The following is a 23,356-nucleotide window of genomic DNA, read 5'->3' on the forward strand; positions in this document are numbered from 1 at the left end:
ATATTAGTCAAAAGTATTCATACCAACCAATTGTGAGTTCTTTTATATGAGGAAAGACCAATGAAGTTCCAGGAGACCAAATGGACAGTTATCTGTCATTTATTGGCAAAGCGTAACAACGCGATGGAGACAAATAGTTGCACGAGTTGGGAGACTAAGTGTCTGCTTAAACAAAGGGGCGCTATCTATCTTATACTCTGAAAAGGGGGTAGAGTGGGAGGTGCCAGAAGGTTCCACTCCTTATAAGGAAAACAGATGTTACAACCTTCAGAAATAAGCCCAGACAAATGACTTTTCTGTTCCTTCTCCCAGGCTCCGCCTGTCTAGATCTCACACAACCTTTTTTATTTATTTCGATATGCAGGCATTCTATCGCTATAAAAATACTGTATATCAGGAGTTTTAGTCAAACACTGTGCCTTACAATAGAAAATAATTTGACCTTGATGGTTTTGAACATCTGTCTGGAGACAGAATGGCCTGTTGAACTTTGTTGTAGCAAAGTACCAAATCAAAGGATTCCCTTGCATTAGCTGTCATACTGCACAGATGGAAAGCTATGCGATTAACAGCAGTTAACCTGCTTAGTAAATTGCTAAACAATGTTAAACATGCCAGGAAATTCACCATAGATTGTATGTATCGTTCTGAGGTTTGCTGTCATTCTGTACCACTGCCACCCTGGCCTCATTTCACTTCAAAACAACCAGGCATCGCAATGTGTAGCTCAGTGGGACGAATAATATTAAGGGATTAGCGGGAGACCCTCCATCAGACTTTGGTCGTAGGGCGTGATCCTGAGATCACTGCATGAGCTCTCTCTGTCCCTCCAGCCAGATGATGGGAATGAAAAAAGGCCTCCTCAGTTATTTTCATACTGGCTCATGTAGACAAAACCACACATTTTAAGCATAGACACATGCAGACACTCCTTCTGTGGAATGGTGCATTTAATGCATCAACAAAGCTACCTTCACCCCTCAGCAGGGTGAGAAAGAGACCAGACTCAACAATGTGCAGTAGTATGTCTGAGTGAAGGTTCCATGCACCCGGTGCGTTTGTATGAAGTATATGAAGACTGACCCACGGCTACATTTGTCATGTCATGTGAATCGCTATTCTTTATCCTCCTTTATTTATGGCAATATTATTTATCCTCCATTATTTTATGGCAATCAGGAGCATCCATAATCTACCTAAAGCAAGCGGCATGTTCTCAACATGCACCAAAATACTGTAATGCGACTCAACATCAAACCCTAAGATCTTTGGTGGATGTAAAAGACCATTATCTCACTTGGATCAAGACTAGTTGGCGACCTAATCGTAACTTGAGTCTCCGCTGGTCGCAGAGATGTCTCTGTGACGTCTCCTAGAGAATAGCGGTGTAGCCAAGGAGTCGCGTTCGATTTCATTGGAGATGTTTTGGCAACTTTTCCAAGTCTCTAAAAAGTCTCAGTGACATCCCGCAAAGTAATCCTCTCTGCGACCGGGGAGATTGAAGTCCTAGGAAGTGGACTGTAAACGATGTGTGTACACCAAAGTGTATGTAACCGTTTATTGGGGAAGAAGCATATATTGATTACTACTTCAAATTGAACCCTGAATAGTACCCGGAGTACCCGGAGAAAACCCACGCAGGCAACGGGGAGAACATGAAAACTCCACACAGGCGAGGCCCGGATTTGAACGCGGGGCCTTAGAACTGTGAGACAGATGTGCTAACCAGTCGTCCACTGTGCCTCAAAAAATATTGGTTATAATAAAATATTTATACATACAAATTTTATTTTAATTTGGATAGAATACAATTTGGATAGAATTAAAAAATATATATAATTATAAAACATTTTGGAAAATGTCGTACACGTTAATTTGCTTATTAGAAGAGCTGAGTAGGTGGCAGCTATGTGTTTGAGTCACCAGTTTCCACCTGCTTCAAACAGCCTGAATGAGCAGAATGCGAAGAAGAATGCAAAGAGATTATACAGCCTTGTGTAAACTACCACTAGTAAACACAGCCCGACATTTGATTGTGTGTGTGTTTGCATATAATACCAAAACAAACATGTAGTGTCACACACACAAAACTATTTATTTCATACATAGTGAAAGAGTTTACAAGTTCATTGGGAAATTGTGTGTATTGACCTTCTAGCGTGCTGTCCGTGGGTGCCAGCTGACCCCTTGTGGGTGTCTTGTTCTGTCTTCTGGCTTGAGCAGCAATTTCCTTGAGGAGGGGCTTTTCTGTCACTCCTCGAGCCCTCCTCCTCCTCTTCCCACTACCCTTTGTGCTATGTTGCGGTTAGGGTTGGGCATCGAGAATCGAGAACCGATTGGAACAGGGACATTCCCGCTCTTCCGTAATCGTTCATATTAAAAACTTTCGGTTCCCAGTTTCGATGCCAACAGTCCGCCGACCCCGAAGAAGAAAGTGGCGAAAGCCAACGAAGAAGAACGCACACGAAGACGTTCTTGTGCCCAATGGCGGCGCCGAACATAAAGTGTCTTTAACTTTGTTAAAATTAATGACCAGTTGCCTCAGTGCAACACTTGGAATAAGATTATATTGTGCAAAGTAGGATTTCACGATGTGTAGAAGTCTGACGTGCTCCCTCCCGCTTCGAGCCTCAGCCTACACCGCGCAGAACTTCAGTCAAGTCAAATTGGGTGAGTGAAACAATAAAATACATCTATGCCAACATTGAGGCAGCTAACAAATTAAAAGGTGGGTTGCACTCTTTCACCGATGGCTTTTAGCCATCTTCAAACCAACGTAAGCGCTGATGACAGGAAAAAAAAAAAAAAAAAAAAGATTAACGCTGAGCTAAAACTTCGCCAAAGGTCAAACTAGCAACTTTACATCACAATGAATTGGGACAAAATTCACAAAAGCGTCTCACAGTATCATAAAGACTAACCTTGTGCCTCATCGGTGGTTAGGAAAAGGAATCATTTATAGCATTTTGTTCCATTCATTACTCTTTTTCTTGCCGTTTAGGTTTACTTTCGTATTCAAAATTCACCTGTGACGTGTGAAGTTACTTTTAGTGCCAAAATGCTGAGTTACGGTATGTTACCCTTCAAAATCAAAGGCTAAAAGCTTAGAACAGAAAATGAAGCTAAAACCTGCACATATAAACCATTTGATGTGATAAAACAGAAAAAAATAAAATAAAATAAATGATTTTTCATTCATTCATTCATCTTCCATTCCGCTTATCCTCACTCGGGTCACGGGCAATAACGATTTTAACAATACTATATTTAACTTTTAGCTGAAACATTAATTAATGAAGATTAAGTCAATTGGGTTAGTTCCACACACATTTCCTTTTAGTTCATAGGTTTGATATTGATACTGGTTATAAAGAACCCCAAGTCAAATGTTGATTTTAGTCGATGCTGCAGGCTGCTACGAAAATGGATATTCATAATTTGGACACCCTTTACTTAAACCATGCAAACTTTTTTAACCTAGCCCCCTAAAAGAATCGGAATCGAGAATTGTTTGGAAAAAGGAATCTTAATGATCGGACACCGGAATGGCTCAAATTCAAACCATGCCCAACCGTAGTTGCAGTATTGGGGTGTTGCTGCCCACGAGCCTTGTGACCTGTTTAGAGACTGGGGCTGTCCCATCCCTCCATGGTCGTCTGGCTGAAGTTGGGGCTCTTATATCACAAGTCACACTGAAATTATTCATCGCAAGGCACTTTTACTCCCGGAGGCCTGTTTTGGATGCTTCAATGGTGCTGCTAGTGGCACTGTATTGTGATGCTATCTGCATATATTGAGCCAGGTCCTACTGGATATTGATATCATAAGCTCTTGCCAAGTAGATGTTAACAAACGCACTGCTCTTGTGCCAAACAAATTGCTCCAGTATTCGTATCGGTTACTTGACATCCCATGTCTTTACTGATGACAAAATTCACAGAAAGGTCCTGTCAAAACATCTCGGGATATACAGCATTTAGCAATGGTGTGGCTTCCAAAACGCACTCACAAAGAAGTCACAGACTTCAAGGACTCCATTCAATACGCAACGCAAAGAAATCTACAACACTATTATACGTACATATTTAACTTAACTCAATAAATCAATCAACTAGTGTCAAAGTGCAATGGCAGAACATCAAGCAGTCCTTATGATTTTGTACATTGGATGAATGAATTATGGATACCACAAGCCTCATGTCATGTCTGGATTTAAATCCATCCATCCATCCATCCATCCATTATCCGTACTGCTTATCCTCACTAGGGCCGCAGGCGTGCTGGAGCCTATCCCAGCTATCTTCGGGCGAGAGGCGGGGTACATCCTGAACTGGTCGCCAGCCAATCGCAGGGCACGTATACACAAACAACCATTCACACTCACATTCACACCTATGGGCCATTTAGAGTCTTCAATTTACCTACCATGCATGTTTTTTGGGATGTGTGAGGAAACCGGAGTTTCTCACTCCAACGGGCGAGCCCAGATTTGAACCCGGGTCCTCAGGACTGTGAGGCAGATGTGCTAAACAGTCGCCGACCATGCCGCCCTGGATTTGAAGTGTTTATTTATTTATTTAAATGAGTGCTTCATAAAGGTTGAAGAGGGACATTTGGGGTAAATTTGACTTATTACTTGCTTGTATAATCTCTGGAGTGCCTCCTCACCCTTCAAGTGTGAAACTACATAAACCAAGAAAATTATTGGTGAATTGCCTATTTACAAAAAAACATATCTGTGGGCAAGTCCTTCTGAATTTTGCCAGATTGGGAACTAACAATGTTGCTAAATTACATTATACCACCGCAAAACCAAGTTTCTCCGCACATGACTTGGCACGTAGGCTGGGCAAAAAGCTGCTATTTTCCAACGGCAGGTGGACCACATGTACTGTAAAGACTATGACGTCAAAGTCAAAAACTAAGCAGAGCTGAAGTGAGTGTTGTTGGGAGCACAGATTAGCTAACAGCATTACCAGTCTTAGCTTTTTATAAGCTTGTCAAATGTTCTGACAAGCACATGTAAAACTTGCATTTTCTCAATCATTCCTTCATTCATTTTATATACTGATAAACTTGTCCTATTTGGCATAGGCAGTGCAGACTATAAACATTCTCATTAAGTACCATCATCTTGAGATGGCCTGGCACCATGATCCATCTTTAAAAACTGTCACTTTATCTTACTCTCATTTAAGACAAAAGGTTACAGCTGGAAACAACCTAGTGTCTTGAGTCTATTCCAATCTAACTGGTAAAATCTCATCATTGTAGTCTGGTTACAAGAAAGCCTGCAGAGATAACTATCTTTTCTCTGACCCTACAGACAATAAAACAAATATAAAACAAACACACAGGGCATTATCACAGATGATAAAGTGATACATCACCTGGCTCAGGCAAATCTTTGTCATAAAAAAAAAATGTAAAAAATCCCAAAAATTATATTTTTTAATTGTTGGGTCAAAAAAGAAAAAGTGTGTTACGTTGAATTAAATTCCAATGTTGGTCTTGGGAGCAGACAGCCCAGCTTCGTTCAGAGGTTCAGAACAGCTTTAAGAAGATCAATCTTCTTCTTAAGGCATTTCTCAGTCACCTTTTTAAACACAACTTAATTATATAGTACTAATAAAAACAGGACTCTAAATTGCCCATAGGTGTGAATGTGAGTGCAAATGGTTTTTTGTTTCTATGTGCCCTGCGATTGGCTGGCGACCAGTTCAGGGTGTACTCTGCCTCTCGCCCAGAGTTAGCTGGGATAGGCTCCAATACGCCCTTGACCCTAGTGAGGATAAGCAGTATGGAAAATGAATGTAATAAAAACAGTTAACTGCAGATAGTTAACTCATTTACTTATCTACTACGTTTCCTAGTCTTTGCCATTATTTAAAGTACAGCTGACGTCCTCTGATCGCTAAAAATGACACTCCGTGTCACGTGTTGATGCTTATCTCTGAATCAACAGCACATGTTGTGTGCAGAGTAGCACGTTCGCAAGTCAGCTCTAGATTAGGAGAAATTCACTACTCAGAACCTGAACGCTCACAAGTCCCTTCCTAATAATATAATCAAAATAATAGGGGGAAAAAAAACACCTCAGGTGCAGGCCTACAAATTACAACCACAATAATAAACATATTGATACCTCACCGACAGAACAAAACATGAGCATGGCCGCTTGTCCAAGGAAAGTGACACATTGCATCAAATTTTTATTTTCACTAATAGTCAAGATAAGCTGTTTTTATTTGCCGAAACTGCTTCAAGTCAGATTGAGGTCCACCTATGCATTCATCCATTTTCTATACATCTTATTCTGTTCAGGGTTGTGGAGAGGTGGAGACTATCGCAGCTGACTTCAGGCAAAAGGGACACTACACACTTTACTCCTCGGCAGTCAATCACAGGGAACATATAGAGACAGAAAACTACTCACACCGTCACACCACTACAGAGTTGGAACTGAACCCACTCTATCTGCAAGGAAGTCCGGGGAGTGAACCACTAACCACTACACTACGCTGTCAGTGACATGATGTTCTGTCAATCAATTAACAGACCATACACAGTAAACATCGTGCCCAGGATCAGAAAACACAATATATCATACAATGTGTCCATCTATTCTGTATCACAAATTACTTGTCAGGGTAAAATATTTTTTTGACAGTCATGTTTCGCCAAGGGCATTTCAAACTGCAGCACCAGGGACAGGAAAATCCCTTCAAACTTTGCTAGAGGGATAAGAGCCCAGAAGAGAATAAATTCTATGCTGACGAGTGCAGATGTTATTTAGAACAAAGCCTGCGAGACAATGGAGTCTGATGTGCCAAGCATGCTATGGGAGATGGCTGATGCTTGTCAGTGGGGACTGAGGCTGTCATATCAGCAACAAGACCTGATAGCATCTCAGACGTCAATGTCTCTCCTCTTGTTTTCTCTTCTCATTTCCTCTACTCGCTCCTATACTAACACTACCAAACTTTCCACTTGCTTTTCCCTCTTCTGTCCTTTCCTTATCTTCACACCCTCTGCTCCAACAAGGATAACTTGAGAGGCTCTTCATCAGAACAAACCATAATCAGTATGACACATCTGATAAATTATATATATATATATATATATATATATATATATATATATATTTATAAACACACACAGTGGGTACGGAAAGTATTCAGACGCTCTTAAAATGTTCACTATTATATTGCAGCTATTTGCTAAAATCATTTAAGTTAATTTCCCCCCCTCCTTAATGTATACACAGCACTCCATGTTGACAGAGAGAAATGGAATTGTTGACATTTTTGCAGAAAAAAAAAACAAAACAAAAAAAACTGAAATATCACACAGCCATAAGTATTCAGACCCTTTGCTGTGACACTCATACATTTAACTCGGGTGCTGTCCCATTTCTTCTGATCATCCTTGAGACGGTTCTACACCTTCATTGGAGTCCAGCTGTGTTTATACGGATTGGACTTGATTAGGAAAGCTACACACCTGTCTATATAAGACCTTAAAGCTCACAGTGCATGTCAGAGCAAATGAGAATAATGAGGTAAAAGGAACTGCCTGAGGCGGCACGGTGGGCGACTGGTTAGCGCGTCAGCCTCACAGTTCTGAGGTGCGGGGTTCAATCCCCGTCCCCGCCTGTGTGGAATTTGCATGTTCTCCCCGTGCCTGCGTGGGTTTTCTCCGGGCGCTTTTCTCCATCCATTTTCTTCACCACTTGTCCTCACTAGGGTCGCGGGTGTGCCTATCCCAGCTATCATCGAGCAGGAGGCGGGGTACACCCTGAACTGGTTGCCAGCCAATCGCAGGGCACATATAAACAAACAACCATTCACACTCACATTCAGACCTATGGGCAATTTAGAGTCTTCAATTAACCTATCAATATATACTAGAATATATAAAATAGATATATTTAAAGCACTGTCCTCATAAGGGTCATGGCTGAGCTGGAGCATAACACAACTAACTGACTTCATGCAGGAGGCAGGGTACATCTTGGACTGGTTGCCAGTCAATCGCAAGGCACATACAAACAACCATTCACACTCACCTTCACCCCTCTAGACAATTTAGTCTTCAGTGGCCCGAAGATGCATGTTCTTGGAATGTGGAAGGATAATACCTAGAAAAAACCTACACATATATGCAAATTCCACACGGTAGACCGCAGCCGAGATTCAAATCCCTGATCTCACAACTGTAAGACAGACATGCTAACCAGTAGGACACTGTGCTGCCCCTGTTCAAAAATATCCATCCATCCATCCACCCTGAACTGGTCGCCAGCCAATCACAGGGTACATATAAACAAACAACCATTCGTGCACACATTCACACCTACGAGCAATTTACAGTCTTGAATCAATCTACCACGCATGTTTTTGGGATGTGGGAGGAAACCGGAGTTCCCGGAGAAAACATGCAAACTCCAGACAGGTGGGGCCAGGTTTTGAACCCTGGTCCTCGGAACTGTGAGGCGGATGTGCTAACCAGCCGCTGTTCGAAAAACTATTATATTTAATTGTTTTAAGATAATTATAATTATGACATTTTTGCTGATTGGCAGAAATGGTGTTATCATGAGGCATGTAAAGCGTAAGCGACACAAAAATTATTTTGACAAATTGTCTCTACAGGGATTCAATTGTAGAGCTGAATGATCTTAAAGCTGACTGCCAGTCACAAATGACAAGAGTTCCTTTCAACTCTTTATTTCCTTGCGTCTGGATCATTTAAACACACTGTGATAACTGTTTGGTGCTGGCCTCTCCCAGAGCCGTTTTTCGGGTGTGCTGTCCAACATTTTAAATGCATGATGAGCACTCTGAAGGAATTAAATAATAATAATTTTAAAAAGAAAAACATGGTTAAGCGCTTGCTGGCATCACCAAAATGTATTTATTCCGTTAGTTATTATTAATATCCATCCATCCATCCATTTTCTTTACCACTTATTCTTACTAGGGGCGTGGGCTGCTGGAGCCTATCCCAGCTACCATGCCGGTATTATTATTATTATTATATATACAATTTTAAGGCGGCACGGTGGACGACTGGTCAGCACATACGTCTCACAGTTCTGAGGACCGGGGTTCAATCCCCGGCCCCGCCTGTGCGGAGTTTGCATGTTCTCCCCGTGCCTGTGTGAGTTTTCTCTGGGCACTTCGGTTTCCTCCCACATCCCAAAAACATGCATGGTAGGTTTATTGAAGACTCACCCGAAGATGGCCGGGATAGCATCCCAGGGTCCAGGATGCCCACGACCCTAGTGAGGATAAGCGGTTTGGAAAATGGATGGTGTATTTTAATATAACTCACTTTTACATTGTCAAAAGATGTCAGACGTATTCTACGTAAAGCACAAAACGCTCCTTACAGAGTTCGTCACCACTTTTGCACCTGTTGGCAACAGTGCATGCAATCTGTTAGAGAAAGTGAATACAAAATTTAGCCACAGCTATTTTGGATCTTCGTCAAAGATCGCAATATTGGTAAACCACGCGCAACAAATCCACCAACAGTGTGCGCAATCAGTTAGAGTCAACATGCAATTTAGCACCGGCTATTTGGGATCTTAATAAATTAGGTCCTAAGAGTCTTAAAGTCCAGGCTGTCTTTCCTGTGGAGTCATCATATGATAACCACTTGATTTGATCTGTTTGGGGCTAAAAGGCACTGTTTATTTGTTCAATGTAAATGGCAGATGAAGACAGACACTTGAGCCTCTGTAACATATCACTGGTGTCGGGCTGAAACCTCCTATGCCCAAATTTGGTCAATTTCTTATTTTTTCACAAATCAATACAATTGGTCAGTCCCCGTGTGGGTATTTTATTTTGACAAATTATGGACCACGCTAAAGTGTTGAAAATAACTTGCTCTCTTTGAAGATGCAATATTAATGCTTTAATTAATATTAATATTAATGCTTCAACAAACATGCCATTTTTTGGATTTCCTGAAAAGTAATGATTTTGGAATACAGGGATTCCACCCAGTGCCAGCGACACTTTAGCACTGCTCCTCTGAGATGTATGGTGTGCATGTGTAGCAGCCTCAAGGGAACATAGAGCTTCTGTCTCGCTCTGACCACAGCTGGTGGCACAGGTGTCAAGTAATGAAATAAAAGTACTTTATTACTGTACTCAAGTACATTTTTCAGCTATTTATTTATTTTTCTGGTGACTTTTTATTTTTAATCCTTACTTTTTAAAACAAATATCTGTACTTTCTACTCCTTACGTTTTAAGACTGAGGTCGTTACTTTCAAAACATTCTAAGGTTTGCGATAATAAGGCGTAAACTACAGCGGCGGGGTGGCGATTGGGAAAACAGCCAACTTGTGCCAACGTTTTTTGTTTCTTTGTTTGTTTTTAAATAGACCTCAATTCCTATAAAACGGGTATCTTCAAATGGCTGGCATCGTCACACAGCCGTTTTTCTCTCACATACGACCCTGTCACAGACTGTCGATATTGAGTATTATGGTAGTGTCGCGTTTATGGAATGAAAAAAGAATTGTACTTGATTTAGAAGGAAACGATGAGTTGGAAGCGGCGCCTGCGACACTTCCGGGTTATCGTAATTTTAAATTACAGCATTATAAATCAAGATATTTTATATATATGAGGGGCACCACGTCATATTTTTACAAGTTTAACTTGAGGCGAAATGACGACAAACCTTTGTAATCAGTCTCTTATCGGAAGGTGGCTACATTTTAGAAACTTTGAGTTCTAGACTTTCTAGAGGTTTCGTTCCAAACCAAAAAACACACATAATCAATGCAAGTGGTGAATTTTATAGAAAATTTAATAATAAAAAGGGGTTTCTACAGGATAAAACACTGACAAACACAAAACAAACAAGGTACAGACGAACATTGGCGAAGGAAGGGATTTGTGACGTGAGATGAGCAGAATGGGCGTGTAGTGAATGCGTATGGCTGAGGACTCCTGGTCTCGTTAATATAAACCTAAATATGCACTAATTTGTACTTTTAGTAGACCGCAATGTTGGACTTACGTGTCTGGAACACGTTTGAGGCAGGCGAGTCAGGCACCCGAGTGTTCGGCCGGTCCGGTCAGCACCGGGAACAGGTGTATTCGACGGAAAGGAGGAAGGAAAAAAAGGAGGAAAAGCAGGAGGCCAACGAGTTCCCAGGCAGGACGTCTTGTGGGTGTCTCTGTTTGCCACGACTTTCGGAGCGGTCGCATTGCGTCCGCCTCCGTTCCCTCGGACTGAGTTCGGGCCCCAAATCAGGGTGGCTCGGCGCGCTTGCAGGAGGCTCTGTAGCCGGGGATCATCCGATGCATCCTTGCCACCTAGGGTGAGGTGGGCGTCCTGCCTGGCCCGGTCGTCGGCGAGTTGATCGGGGTGAGACCAAAGGAAGACTTCTCCACCAAAACTCCCAAAGCTTATTTTTTGTCCCAGCTCCGGCCCCTTTTATCTGTCTTATGAACCCATGTCTGTAGTGTCATTCCGTCGCCCATGGGTATCGCTGTTCCAACTCCCACGTGGTGGTACTCAACAGAGTGGAGGTGCCTTTGTTGGTGCGATCCTTCGACTGGCGGGGAGTTAATTAACTTTGTGTCCGGGGCGTACTCGGCATCCTTGGGTCTCCGATTTGAAGGGCCAGGCAGCTGTGATTCACTTAGCGTCGGCATGGCAAAGCAAATGCCTGTGTCTTGTTGAAGATAGTTTATGGTGTTGATCCGTTTAGAGTCTGCGTGTGACTCTGGAGCTAACGTCTACCTCGGGGGGGGAGCGGCGGTAGTGCGAGGCTGGGGTGCCGGGTGGCATCTTTTGCTTGGCATGTCCGCTATAGTAGTTAGGTCCTGTTGTGATCATGTGACTATAAAAGGCCAATCAGGTTTTCCGGAAAAGATTTGCGTGATTGACACAGCCGGCCGGTATGGCTTGCTCAAAAGTTCTGAAAGCTGACTCAAAAAGAGTTTTTAAAAAGGAATTCTTCCATAAGCCAGCTCAAAACCGTTGTGTCATGTTGTGAGACCATTACTTTATTAAGACTAACCCACTCTCCAAATGAAAGACATATCCTCCAACCAAACAGCTAATGGCCAGACCTCCGAAGTGCAAATGAATGTCCCCTCCGGGTAGCGTGGATTTAGGGGCAACGACGAGCATTTAGCAAAGATTCGGTCATACAGGAATGTAAAGGAATGTGTCAATGCAGCTGCCATGGGCCGACTATTCGAAGGTAAACTAAATATATTTTTACTTGATATTGTGCATCAACTTGTTCCTATTTACTCGAGAGTTAGTCTTAATACCAGCAATCCTTTGGTGGGTGAACTATAACAGTTTTATTGTTATTTATTTATTCTAAGAAAGCTTACTTATTGAAGTCTTGCTTGCTGGCAGTAAATTATGTCACGTTTGAGCATTAACATAATATTTCAAACACATTCATTTCATTGGGAAAATGTCGAAAACATCCATCCATCCATCCAACCATTTTCCAAACCGCTTATCCTCACTAGGGTCGCGGATGTGCTGGAGCCTATCCCAGCTATCATCGGGCAGGAGGTGGGGTACACCATGAACTGGCCGCCAGCCAATCGCAGGGCACATGTAAACAAACAACCATTCACGTTCACATTCACACCGACAGGCAATTAAGAGTCTTCAATTAACCTACCGTGCATGTTTTTGGGATGAGGGAGGAAATCGGAGAACCCATGCAGGCACAGGGAGAACATGCAAACTCCACAAAGGCGAGGCCAGATTTTAACCCGGGTCCTCAGAACTGTGAGACGGATGTGCTAACCAGTCGCCCACCATGTCTGAAACAATGTAGCTTTTTTATTTTTAACAATTTATGTTATATATAACTTTATTTTTTATTCAACTTTAAAATACAAGCTTACCTGTTTTTATTATGTCAATTGTTGTCCCCAGAGAAAGCATGCCAATCATCAAGAGATACAAAAATACATATTTACAAAAATCTCTCTGAATGTATTTTATTATTGGGCTTGAAAATATCAATTTACTTTTCATTTTATTATTTTTTTACTTAAGTACATTTATAAGTGTGCAGTTTTGCACTTTTACTTAAGTAAGGGGGTGGGTTCAGTACTTTTACTTTTACCAGAGTAGTATCAGTACTTTTACTTACCGGTACGTATACCAGAATATCAGTAGTTTTGACACTTCTGGGTGGTACACCAAACTCTTTAGTACGATCAGATAAGTGAGTATACGAGTGTGGTTGAGTTATAGAGGGGTATACAGAAAAAGGAAATAGGATATGATAAATCAAAGCTAATTCTAGGCTCTCCATGGTGAACACACTTTCAAACAACAACCCCTTACATATCTCACAATGTGTTTACATGAGAAATTGGAAATATGATAAGGGACATCTAGAGTCATTATAAAAGCAGCTGATTTTATATTTTGACATGAAAACTCAGTGGAGGTCATCTCTTCATACTGTGATATCCTGGTTTTGATTGCGTGAAACACAGGCATGTCCGTCAGCCATATTCGATAGAGAACAAATGGAATGCTGATGAAATTGCATAATTTGAATGGTAGGATACAGCGGCTAGCTGAGAAATTCTCAGTAATTTATGGTACAAGTACACTGGGTTTTTATTTAATCGATAACAGACGTCCTAATGATTATGATGAGGTATGAGGAAAAACAAGATTAAATATGACACGTTAATCTCTCCAATGTTTGATTTGGATCCCTAAACATACCTTCTCATCCGTGTGTCTCTTGAGACAAATGAGACTGAGGAAGACCATGCAACTCGGTGACAGAATATGCGACACCTCAGAGCCCTAAAATAGATGCATCTCAGAGGGATTCGCTCCTATAAGACAGCCATAATAATTAACACCTCAAAGGAGGTCCCTGAGCAAATAATTTGAATCCCTATGATCGTTGAACAGCAGGGAGCGGGCACACTGAAAAAAGTATAACAAAACAGTCATTTGTTTTTTTTAGTCAAATTGATAAAAAAATATTTGTTTGTTCGTTTCCATCCATCCATCCATTTTCTTGCGCGTATCCAAGGCCGGGTCACGAGGGCAGTACATTTAGCAGGGAAGCCCAGACTTCTCTCTCACCAGCCACCTCATCCAGCTCTCCCGAGGGGATCCCGAGGCGTTCCCAGGGCAGCCGAACAACAGTCTCCCCAGCGTGTCCTTGGTCGTCCCTGGGGTCTCCTTCCGGAGAGCAGCGGCTCGACTCTGAGCACCTCCCAGATGACCGAGCTTCTCACCCTACCACTAAGGGAGAGCGCAGACACCCTGCGGAGGAAACTCATTTCGGTCGCTTGTATCCAGGATCTTGTTATTTCGTTTATGACCCACAACTCGTGACCATAGTTGAGGGTAGGAACGTAGATCGTCCGGCAAATTGAGAGCTTCGCCTTACGGCTTAGCTCCTTCACCACAACAACGGACAAAGTCTACATCACTGCAGATGCTGCACTGGTCCGCCTGTCAATCTCCCGTTCTAGTCTTCCCTCACTCATGAACAAGACCCCGAGATACTTGAAGTCCTCCACTGGGGGCAGTACCTCATTTCCATCCTGGAGAGAGCACTCCACCCTTTTCCAACGGAGGACCATGGTCTCAGATTTGGAGGTGCTGATTTTCATCCCCACCGCTTCCCACTCGGCTGTGAACTGCTCCAGTGAGAGTTGGAGAAGATGAAGCCAACAGAAACACATCATCTGCAAAAATCAGAGATGCAATAGTGAGGCCACCAAACCGGACCCCCTGTATACCTCGGCTGTGGCTAGAAATTCTGTCCATAAAAGTTATGAACAGAATCGGTGACAAGGGCAGCCTTGCCGGAGTCCAACCCTCACTGTAAACAAATCCAACTTACTGCCGGCACTGCGGACCAAACTCTGACACTGGTCATACAGGGACCAAACAGACCATATCAGGGGGTTCGGTACCCAATACTCCTGAAATACCCCCCACAGAACTCCCCGAGGTACACAATTGAATGCCTTCTCCAAGTCTACAAAACACATGTAGACTGGTTGGGCAAATTCCCATGTACCCTTGAGGACCTTGCCGAGGGTGTAGAGCTGGTCCACTGTTCCACGGCCAGGATGAAAACCACACTGCTCCCAACTTCCCAACTGACCCTCCTCTCCAGCACCCCTGAATAGACCTTATCAGGGAGGCTGAGGAGTGTGATCCTCCTGTAGTTGGAACACCAGCCCAGTCTGCCAATCCAGTGGCACTGTCCATGATGTCCACGCGATGTTGCAGAGGTGTGTCAACCAGGATAGCCCCACAACATCCAGTGCTATTAAGAACTCTGGGCAAATCACATCCACCCCGAGGCCTTGCCACAGAGGAGCTTTTTTACCACCTCGGTGTCCTCAACCCTGGCGATAGGAGAGCCCGCCTCAGAGATCCCAGACTCTCCTTCCTCATGGGAACGCAAGTCGGTGGAATTGAGGAGGTCTTCAAAGTATTCTCCCCACCGACTCACAATGTCCCGAGTCGAGGTCAGCAGCGCCCCGTCCCCACTATACACAGTGTTAATGGTGCAATGCTTCGCGCCCACCTGAAACGCCGGCTGGTGGACCAGAATTTCCTCAAAGCCATCTGGAAGTCTTTCTCCATGGCCTCACTGAACTCCTCCCATGGTCGGGTTTTTGCCTCAGCGACCACCAAAGCTGCATTCTGCTTGGCCAGCCGGTACCCATCAGTTGCCTCAGGAGTCCCACAGGCTAAAAATGCCCTAAAGGACTCCTTCTTCAGCTTGACGGCATCCCTCACCGCTGGTGTCCACCAACAGGTTCAGGGGTTGCGGCCACGACAGGCACCGACTACCTTACCGCCACAGCTCCGGTCGCCGAATCAACAATGGAGGCATGGAACATGGTCCACTCGGACTCAATGTCCCCCGCCTCCCCCGGGACGTCAGTGAAGTTCTGCCGGAGGTGGAAGTTGAAACGCCTTCGGACAGAGGATTCTGCCAGACGTTCCCAGCAGACCCCCACAATACGTTTGGGCCTGCCAGGTCGGATCGGCATCTTCCCCCACCATCGGAGCCAAAACACCACCAGGTGGTGATAAGTTGACACCTACGCCCCTCTCTTCACTCGAGTGTCCAAGATATGCGGCCAAAAGTCCGATGACACGACCACCAAGTCGATGATCGAACTGCGCCCTTGGGTGTCCTGGTGCCAAGTCCACATATGGACAGCCTTATGCTTGAACATGGTGTTCGTTGAGGACAATCCGTGATAAGAACAGAAGTCCAATAACAGAACATCACTCGGGTTCTGATCGGGGGGGGGGCGTTCCTTCAAATCACGTCCTTCCAGGTCTCACTGTCATTGCCCACGTGAGGATTGAAGTCACCCAGCAAAATGACGTCCGCAGCGGGAGCACTCTCCAGCACCCCCTCCAAGAACTCTAAAAAGGGTGGGTACTCTGAACTTCTGTTTGGTGCATAGTGTTTGGTGCAACAGTTAGGACCCATCCCCCCACCTGAAAGCGGAGGGAGGCGACCCTCTCGCCCACTGGGGGTGAACCACAATATACAGGTGCAAAGCCGGGGAGCAATAAGTATACCCACCCCTGCTCGGCGCCTCTCACGGTGAGAGGCAACTCCAGAGTGGAACAGAGTCCACTCCTCTTGAGAGGACTGGTACCAGAGCCCAAGCTAAGCTGTGTGTAGAGGCAAGCCCGACTATGTCGAGTCAGAAGTTCTCGACCTCGCACACCAGCTCGGGCTCCTTCCCTGCCAGAGAGGTGACATTCCAAGTCCCTAGAGCCAGCTTCTGTAGCCAGGGATCGGATTGCCAAGGTTAAACATTATCTGTCTTTGACTGGACATAATATTTAGCCATCAAATCTGGCACACTATTGTCCAGAGAGTGCAGGCCAGGTATACGACGGTAGCCTACCAACACTGGGGACGGAAGGAGCTGCTGCTTAAACGTATTTCTCTCAGATACACCAGAAAGATGCCATAAAACATTGTTAAATAAAAACGGTAATAGCCTGTGCCTTGTGTGAAGCTTGTACTCGTATGAGTTTGTGAATGTGTATGAGCACTGAAACTCGCTGCTGTGTTTCTAAACTGAATTACGTTAGCAAGAGCTAACATTTTGGCTGACACAGGTAATGCTTGTGGCAACATTCAAACATGGTTTACATGAAATAAAAAAAAAATCAGGTTAAACTTTCAGGATATACCAAATTAATCATTTTTGATTGAATCAAGGCTAAAATATTAAATGTGACAGACTATTTCTCTCTTTTTTTCTTTTTTTTTTTAGTTATGCAGCTAAGAGAATCTTTTTACAATACATTCTAACAATATGTGGTGGATAAGTGAGCTTATTTATGATTGACTCAGAGGATAAACCACAGCTAATGTAACACTATGGAGAGAAAGGTAAATAGTGGAAGTGATATGATAGGGAGGTAAAGCAGGAAACTAGCCAAACTGTCTCTCCCTTTGTTCTTAGCTACCAAGCAGAAACAGGAAGTACCTATAGGTTAGAGGAAGAAAGAAGAAGTGGAGCCCGTGGCATTCTGTGGGTCACCCCATCACAGGCAGATGATGCTTGCTTCCATTACAAACCAGGTCTGGATGGGTGGGGGATGGGGGTCCTATGGCCATCATAACCATTCTCTCAGAGATGCACTGATGCATGGAATGCCGAGCTAGCTGATAGCTTCAGAAGATTTAATGGTGCAAACACTACTCGAGCCACGCTTCATAATTGCTTTGTTCACGTTTGTATGAGTAGCGCGTTCTACAAAAGGTATCTGCATGGCTGCATCCCTCTTTGGACATGCTCATACACAGGTCTGCTCAGAAGTAAGAACCTAGCAGATTCATGCAACTCAGCCCTGCAGCTGAAGGCTTTGCTCTCTGTCCTCCATCCCTTCATCCTACCAGGATTTCCTCTGTTGATTACACACTTGGATGTTCAAACAGCTACTTTCTTGAAATACCAACCAAGCTTCTGTGGGATTGGTCCGTGACTGTGCAGATGCACAAGCTGTAACAGTTGGCTACACAGTGGCGTCGGTGTTTGATTTGGAAACCGCTAGCAATGCGACGAATCATTCAAAGACAAGCTAATCGGTTGCAGCTCGAGCATATGAGCATATGAATGTTGCCTTAATATATGCATTAATCCATGCGAGTGTGATTCATGGGTAAAGAAAATGGTTATTTACTTATTTGATGACTCACGATGACTCCACTTGTCCACTTAGACAATGCAACTAGACCGACTGACTAGGTCTGACTGAATGACACACTAAATGAAAAAAAAATTTGACTATGAGAAATGTGTCTTGCCACAAACCAAAACAGCAGGTGAACTCTTAATGATTACCTGATATCTTTTATCAGGAGGTATGTATCTGCAGTATAGTATTAGCAGTAGTATACAAGAGTTAAGCTACACCAGTCACATCATTCTAGTGTTACCTGACATTATACTGAGACACTCATTAATGAGAAAGCTTGATCAAACCTTGAGCAACAAAAACTAATCCATTTTACGTCAGAGAAAGGTAAACGTGGCAAACACTCAATTAGTGGGGGTTTACTGTAATGGAGAGATGACAACGATAACAACAAAGGGTGGGTGGGGGGCCAGAGAAAAAAAACTGTGTGATTCACACAGTACACAGCACAGCAGCTGAGGTAGCTCTATCTTGGAGTAGATGAGTCATGTTTCTCATGCAGTTGCGCTAGGTACGGATTGCATGACTTTCTTTCCATTACGAAAGCTGCCTTAGTGCAAATATTTACCTGGTGATGGAAAACAACAGCTCTAATGCATCATAAAAGCTTACACGAAAGTCTCTGGGCAAGCTTTGAAGCAAACAGGAATAGAGCACAGGTGAGCCAGGCCACTATGGGGCAGTTATACTCATTTGGTTATCAGAGACAAAGTCCTCTCACTGGATATTTCATTAGGTACACCTGCACAGTCCGAGAACTTGTACAAGAGCTGTATCAAAATGCTGCCTTTGAAATGATTATACACTGTCATAGCAGTATTACTTTAACAATGTACTTATGCGCAGTGTTGAGGAGTAACTAATTACATATAACTAGATGATGCAATTTAATTTCAAGATTTATGTACCGTAATTTCTCGTGTACGTTGTATAATGCACATTTCCCCCCAAAAAAATGTCTCCCCCCCAAAAATGTAATTTCCCCCACCCAAAAATGTAAAAAGTCAGTGGTGCGCATTATACATAGGTATATGGGGGCAGTGGGGGGGAGGGAACTTTCCCAATTTATAAATGTATGCCGCCATCTAGAGGTTATGAAAAAGCGGTACATGTTCATTTCAATATGTCACTGCCACCTAGACGTTATGAGAAAAGTGCACACTTTCATTCTAATATGCCAGCACCACCTAGAGGCTATGAAAAAGGTATAGCATACACTTTCATTCCAATATGACAGGGGTATGCATAATATGTAAAGTTGGGCTCATAATTTTACATACCCTGGCAAAATTTGTGAAATATTGCTTTGTTTTTGATTTTTTAAACACGACTGATGACTGAACAACAACCTTCATTAATTTATTTATGGTTATGTTTTTTTAAGTGTACACATCTTACAAATTCTGCCTGGGTAATCAAACATATGAGCACAACTGTGTGTTTTATCATAAAAGTAGGGCTGTGAATTTCCAAATAAGAGCAAGAAAATACAAAGAAAGTATTATGTCTTTAAATAAAGTGTCTTTAAATAAAGTGTCTTTAAATAAAGTGCTTAACTTCAGAATAATTATTTGAAAAAAATAACAAAATACAGATAATACATGTTTTGATCATATGGGTAGAAGCAAAATCATGCATTGTAAAAATGCATTATACATAGATAGAAGGGTTTTCCAGAATTTAGAGATCAACTTTAGGGGTGCATGTTATACATGGGTGCGCATTATTCATTCATTCATTTCCCGAACCACTTATCCTCCCTAGGGTCGCGGCGTGCTGGAGCCTATCCCGGCTATCTTCGGGCGAGAGGCGGGGTACACCCTAAACTGCTCGCCAGCCAATCGCATGGCACATAGAAACAAACAACCATTCGCACTCACATTCACACCTACGGGCAATTTAGACTCTTCAATCAACCTACCATGCATGTTTTTGGGATGAGGGAGGAAACCAGAGTGCCCGGAGAAGGCACGGGGAGAACATGCAAACTCCACACAGGCGGGGCCGGGATTTGAACCCCAGACCTCAGAACTGTGAGGCAGGTGTGCTAACCAGTCGCCCACCGTGCCGCCGGGGTCGCATTATACACGAAAAATTATGGTAATTGTAATCATTACATTACTGTGAGAAAATATATTATTAAATTACAGTTGCTTTTGGAAACACAATATCCATCCATCCATCCATTTTCTGAGCCGCTTATCCTCAGAAGGGTCGCGGGGGTGCTGGAGGCTATCCCAGCTATCATCAGGAGGCGGGGTACACCCTGAACTGGTTGCCAGCCAATCACAGAGCACATAGAAACAAACAACCATTCGCACTCACATTCACACCTATGGGCAATTTAGGGTCTTCAATTAACCTACCACGCATGTTTTTGGGAAGTGGGAGGAAACCGGAGTGCCCGGAGAAAACCCACACAGGCACGGGGAGAATATGCAAACTCGGTCCTCAGAACTGTGAGGATTTGAACCCCGGTCCTCAAAACTGTGAGGCAGATGTGCTAACAAGTCGTCAACCTTGCCCAAACAGGACATATTTTTCCATACATGACCTCGAAGCGCCACCTTGTGGTACAATCTATTAGTTTGTCTTAAATTTTGAAAAGGTTTGACTTGTAGTTAAACTTTTGAACACGAAAAAACTTTTAAACCTTTTTGTCTTCACAATTTTGGAGTTTTTATGTATCTGGGTTGTCATCCATCCATCTTCTGTACCGCTTATCCTCACTAGGGTCGTCATATGATATGATATTGTCTAAATTGTGCACATTAGAGCAACATGGTATGGTATGGTGGTTTTCCACATAGTGTACACATAATGCAACAACCCTTTTTTTTTTATTATGTACGTATTTATATTTCAACTTGTTTTCTTATTATTTTACTATTTCTTGGAAGACCAAATGTGTGGTAAATTCCAAACTAACTAGAGGAAACATCCAAGGATCCTGTTAATGCATTATTTAAAATAGAAAATGCGATAAAATGTAACTACTTGTATTATTTGGAGAAAGTCATTGAAATAGTTACACTACCATTTCATTTTCAACAGGGTAACTTTAACGTTAATTTTAACGAACTACATTTCCAAAGTAATCTTCCCAACACTGCAGATTAGTGTGGTTACAGATCACAACTGTGGAGAGCTGCACTGCATCATACTCAGCGTTGTTTCTTATATTATGATCACCTTATACAGTAGTATAAGGAAACATCACACAATATGATGCAGTGCAAATAGCCATGATAAAAATAAACATATTGCTAATTTAACAACGCAACCAGTCAATTCTGACCAGTATTTTCTTTGTACATGTAGACTTTTGATATAACTCTTGAACTGCATCTCACATAGCATTCGGAGGTGTTTTTACCTATGAGCACAGTAAAAGTAATACCATACACTGGGACTCAGATCATATTAAGAAGGAAAACTAAAAGAAAAAAACAACAACCGGATGGAACATTTAAAACCGCAATATCCTGCATTATTCTTTTCTTTTATTTATTGTATTTGTTTTAATTTTGTTTAACAATGCATCAGCTGCATGTGTTTTTATAACCTAGACAAGATCAATAAGAGACAATATCCCACTATAAAGCAGACTTATGGCTCCCATGTAAAGGTTAACCGAATCAATGACGGAAATCCTCCTGGTCCACCTTAAAATTTTTTTTTTTTTTTTTTTTTTTTTTTTTTTTTTTTTTTAGAAAGAACAAAATACTACGAGCCGTCAACGGACAGCGCCTGGTGCTGAAAGGCTCTAAGCGACATCTGTGCACCGGAGGAGTGTCTGTCTGTGCTCTCATACACGCGTGCCTGGCCGCCACAGAGGACACCTTAAATGATCTTTCCGGTGACATATTGTGTAATGCCAATGACGTGACGGGTAAAGGTGAAGCAACTTGGCCTGTTTTGACGTGAAAATGGCGCCCGTTGCCGCCGCTCGCCCAACCCATTATAGTGTCATAGCATTTAATTTTATTTTATTTCTTTAAATAAAGAGTGAAGAACTGTTGAGGAAAATGCCGAGCACACGTCGACTATTTCAGCCGTGGCTTGGATGTCAAGAGGCAACATGACCCACGACACACCAACAAACTATAGCTAGCACCCACATCAGCAATGCGAATAATCACACTGAATGGCAATTTCCTTACTTTAACATGGACTGTTCCTTCGCCTCCTCCTTCTTTTGTCGGTCCATGACACCGAGGATGATCTTCCTCTCCTCCTCGGTGAGGTGGCTGAGGTCCGGCATCTCCGGCATGGCGCCGGCCGCTGAGGCAGCAGGGCCAGGACCGCCCCTGGGCCCTTGTGGCGCGGACATCTTTTACTCACAGCGGCTACAAACACCAGAAAAGAATTACCATCAAACAGAAGCTTTTTTCTTTGCTTGTTAGCTTTATTTATTTTTTTTTAATAACGATTATATTTCGTGTCGTGAACAAATTCTAAATATGCAGTTGGAGCCTGTCGAGGCTAACAGATAACACGACGGCTCATGCACATAATGGTGTGCTGCAGAATTAAAAGTCAAAATATTAGCTGTTTAGAGTAAAAGCTCCTGATGGGGTTTCGGTGGCCTCGTGTGACGTGAGTCGAGGCTTAAGGCGGAGGATTGGTTGCATTTTAGATATTGCAGGTTGAATTCAACACATAAACATTAGTGCTCTCGAGAAAGCACTCAGGATTAGAAATGGATGCTTTGAATAGAAGCGAACGCTGCAGGCTGAAGCCTCCATGTAGTGATCCAAATAGCCATCCGTTCACGGGGTGGCACAAAAGTTGAAACGAAAGGTGAAAATGAACGCATGTCTTGCCTTTTATTTTGCAGTCATGTTAAATCCTGTCTAACCCATCGCTGCCATCCCTCAGAAAGGTTTCACTCGCATGTTAGAATAAATTACGTTAGGTCCGTCCGCATTTGCTTTTGGGGTCCTACTGCCTCCTCTGTCACTATTTGGCTTGTTTTCATCCAGGTTGGTAATACATGGAGATTTCGTGAATGCACAAAAAATGGATGCAATGAGAGAGGGATGAAGAGGGGAGAGAGATGGGAGGCGGAGGGCAAAAGAGGCGGGGCGACGGGACCACGTAGAAGAATCAAACG

The 23,356-nt window shown here is 43.0% G+C and overlaps 1 protein-coding gene across 19 annotated transcripts in view; it reads right to left on the bottom strand.

The window, feature by feature from the left end:
• The window catches only part of rims2a (regulating synaptic membrane exocytosis 2a), a 163,669-nt gene extending 140,370 nt beyond the window's left edge, over nucleotides 1-23,299 (bottom strand). For all 19 annotated transcript variants that reach the window (XM_061673766.1, XM_061673764.1, XM_061673773.1 and 16 more), the window contains exons 1-2: nucleotides 23,067-23,299; nucleotides 22,404-22,589 (exon numbers count right to left, since the gene is read on the bottom strand). In XM_061673766.1, the coding sequence (XP_061529750.1) occupies nucleotides 22,404-22,573 (170 nt within the window). In that variant the 5' untranslated portion in view covers nucleotides 22,574-22,589; nucleotides 23,067-23,299. The remainder of the gene's footprint in view (nucleotides 1-22,403; nucleotides 22,590-23,066) is intronic.
• Between the last annotated feature and the right edge of the window lie 57 nt (nucleotides 23,300-23,356).

The sequence above is a fragment of the Phycodurus eques genome, chromosome 4, assembly GCF_024500275.1.
Source record: "Phycodurus eques isolate BA_2022a chromosome 4, UOR_Pequ_1.1, whole genome shotgun sequence".
NCBI lineage: Eukaryota > Metazoa > Chordata > Actinopteri > Syngnathiformes > Syngnathidae > Phycodurus > Phycodurus eques.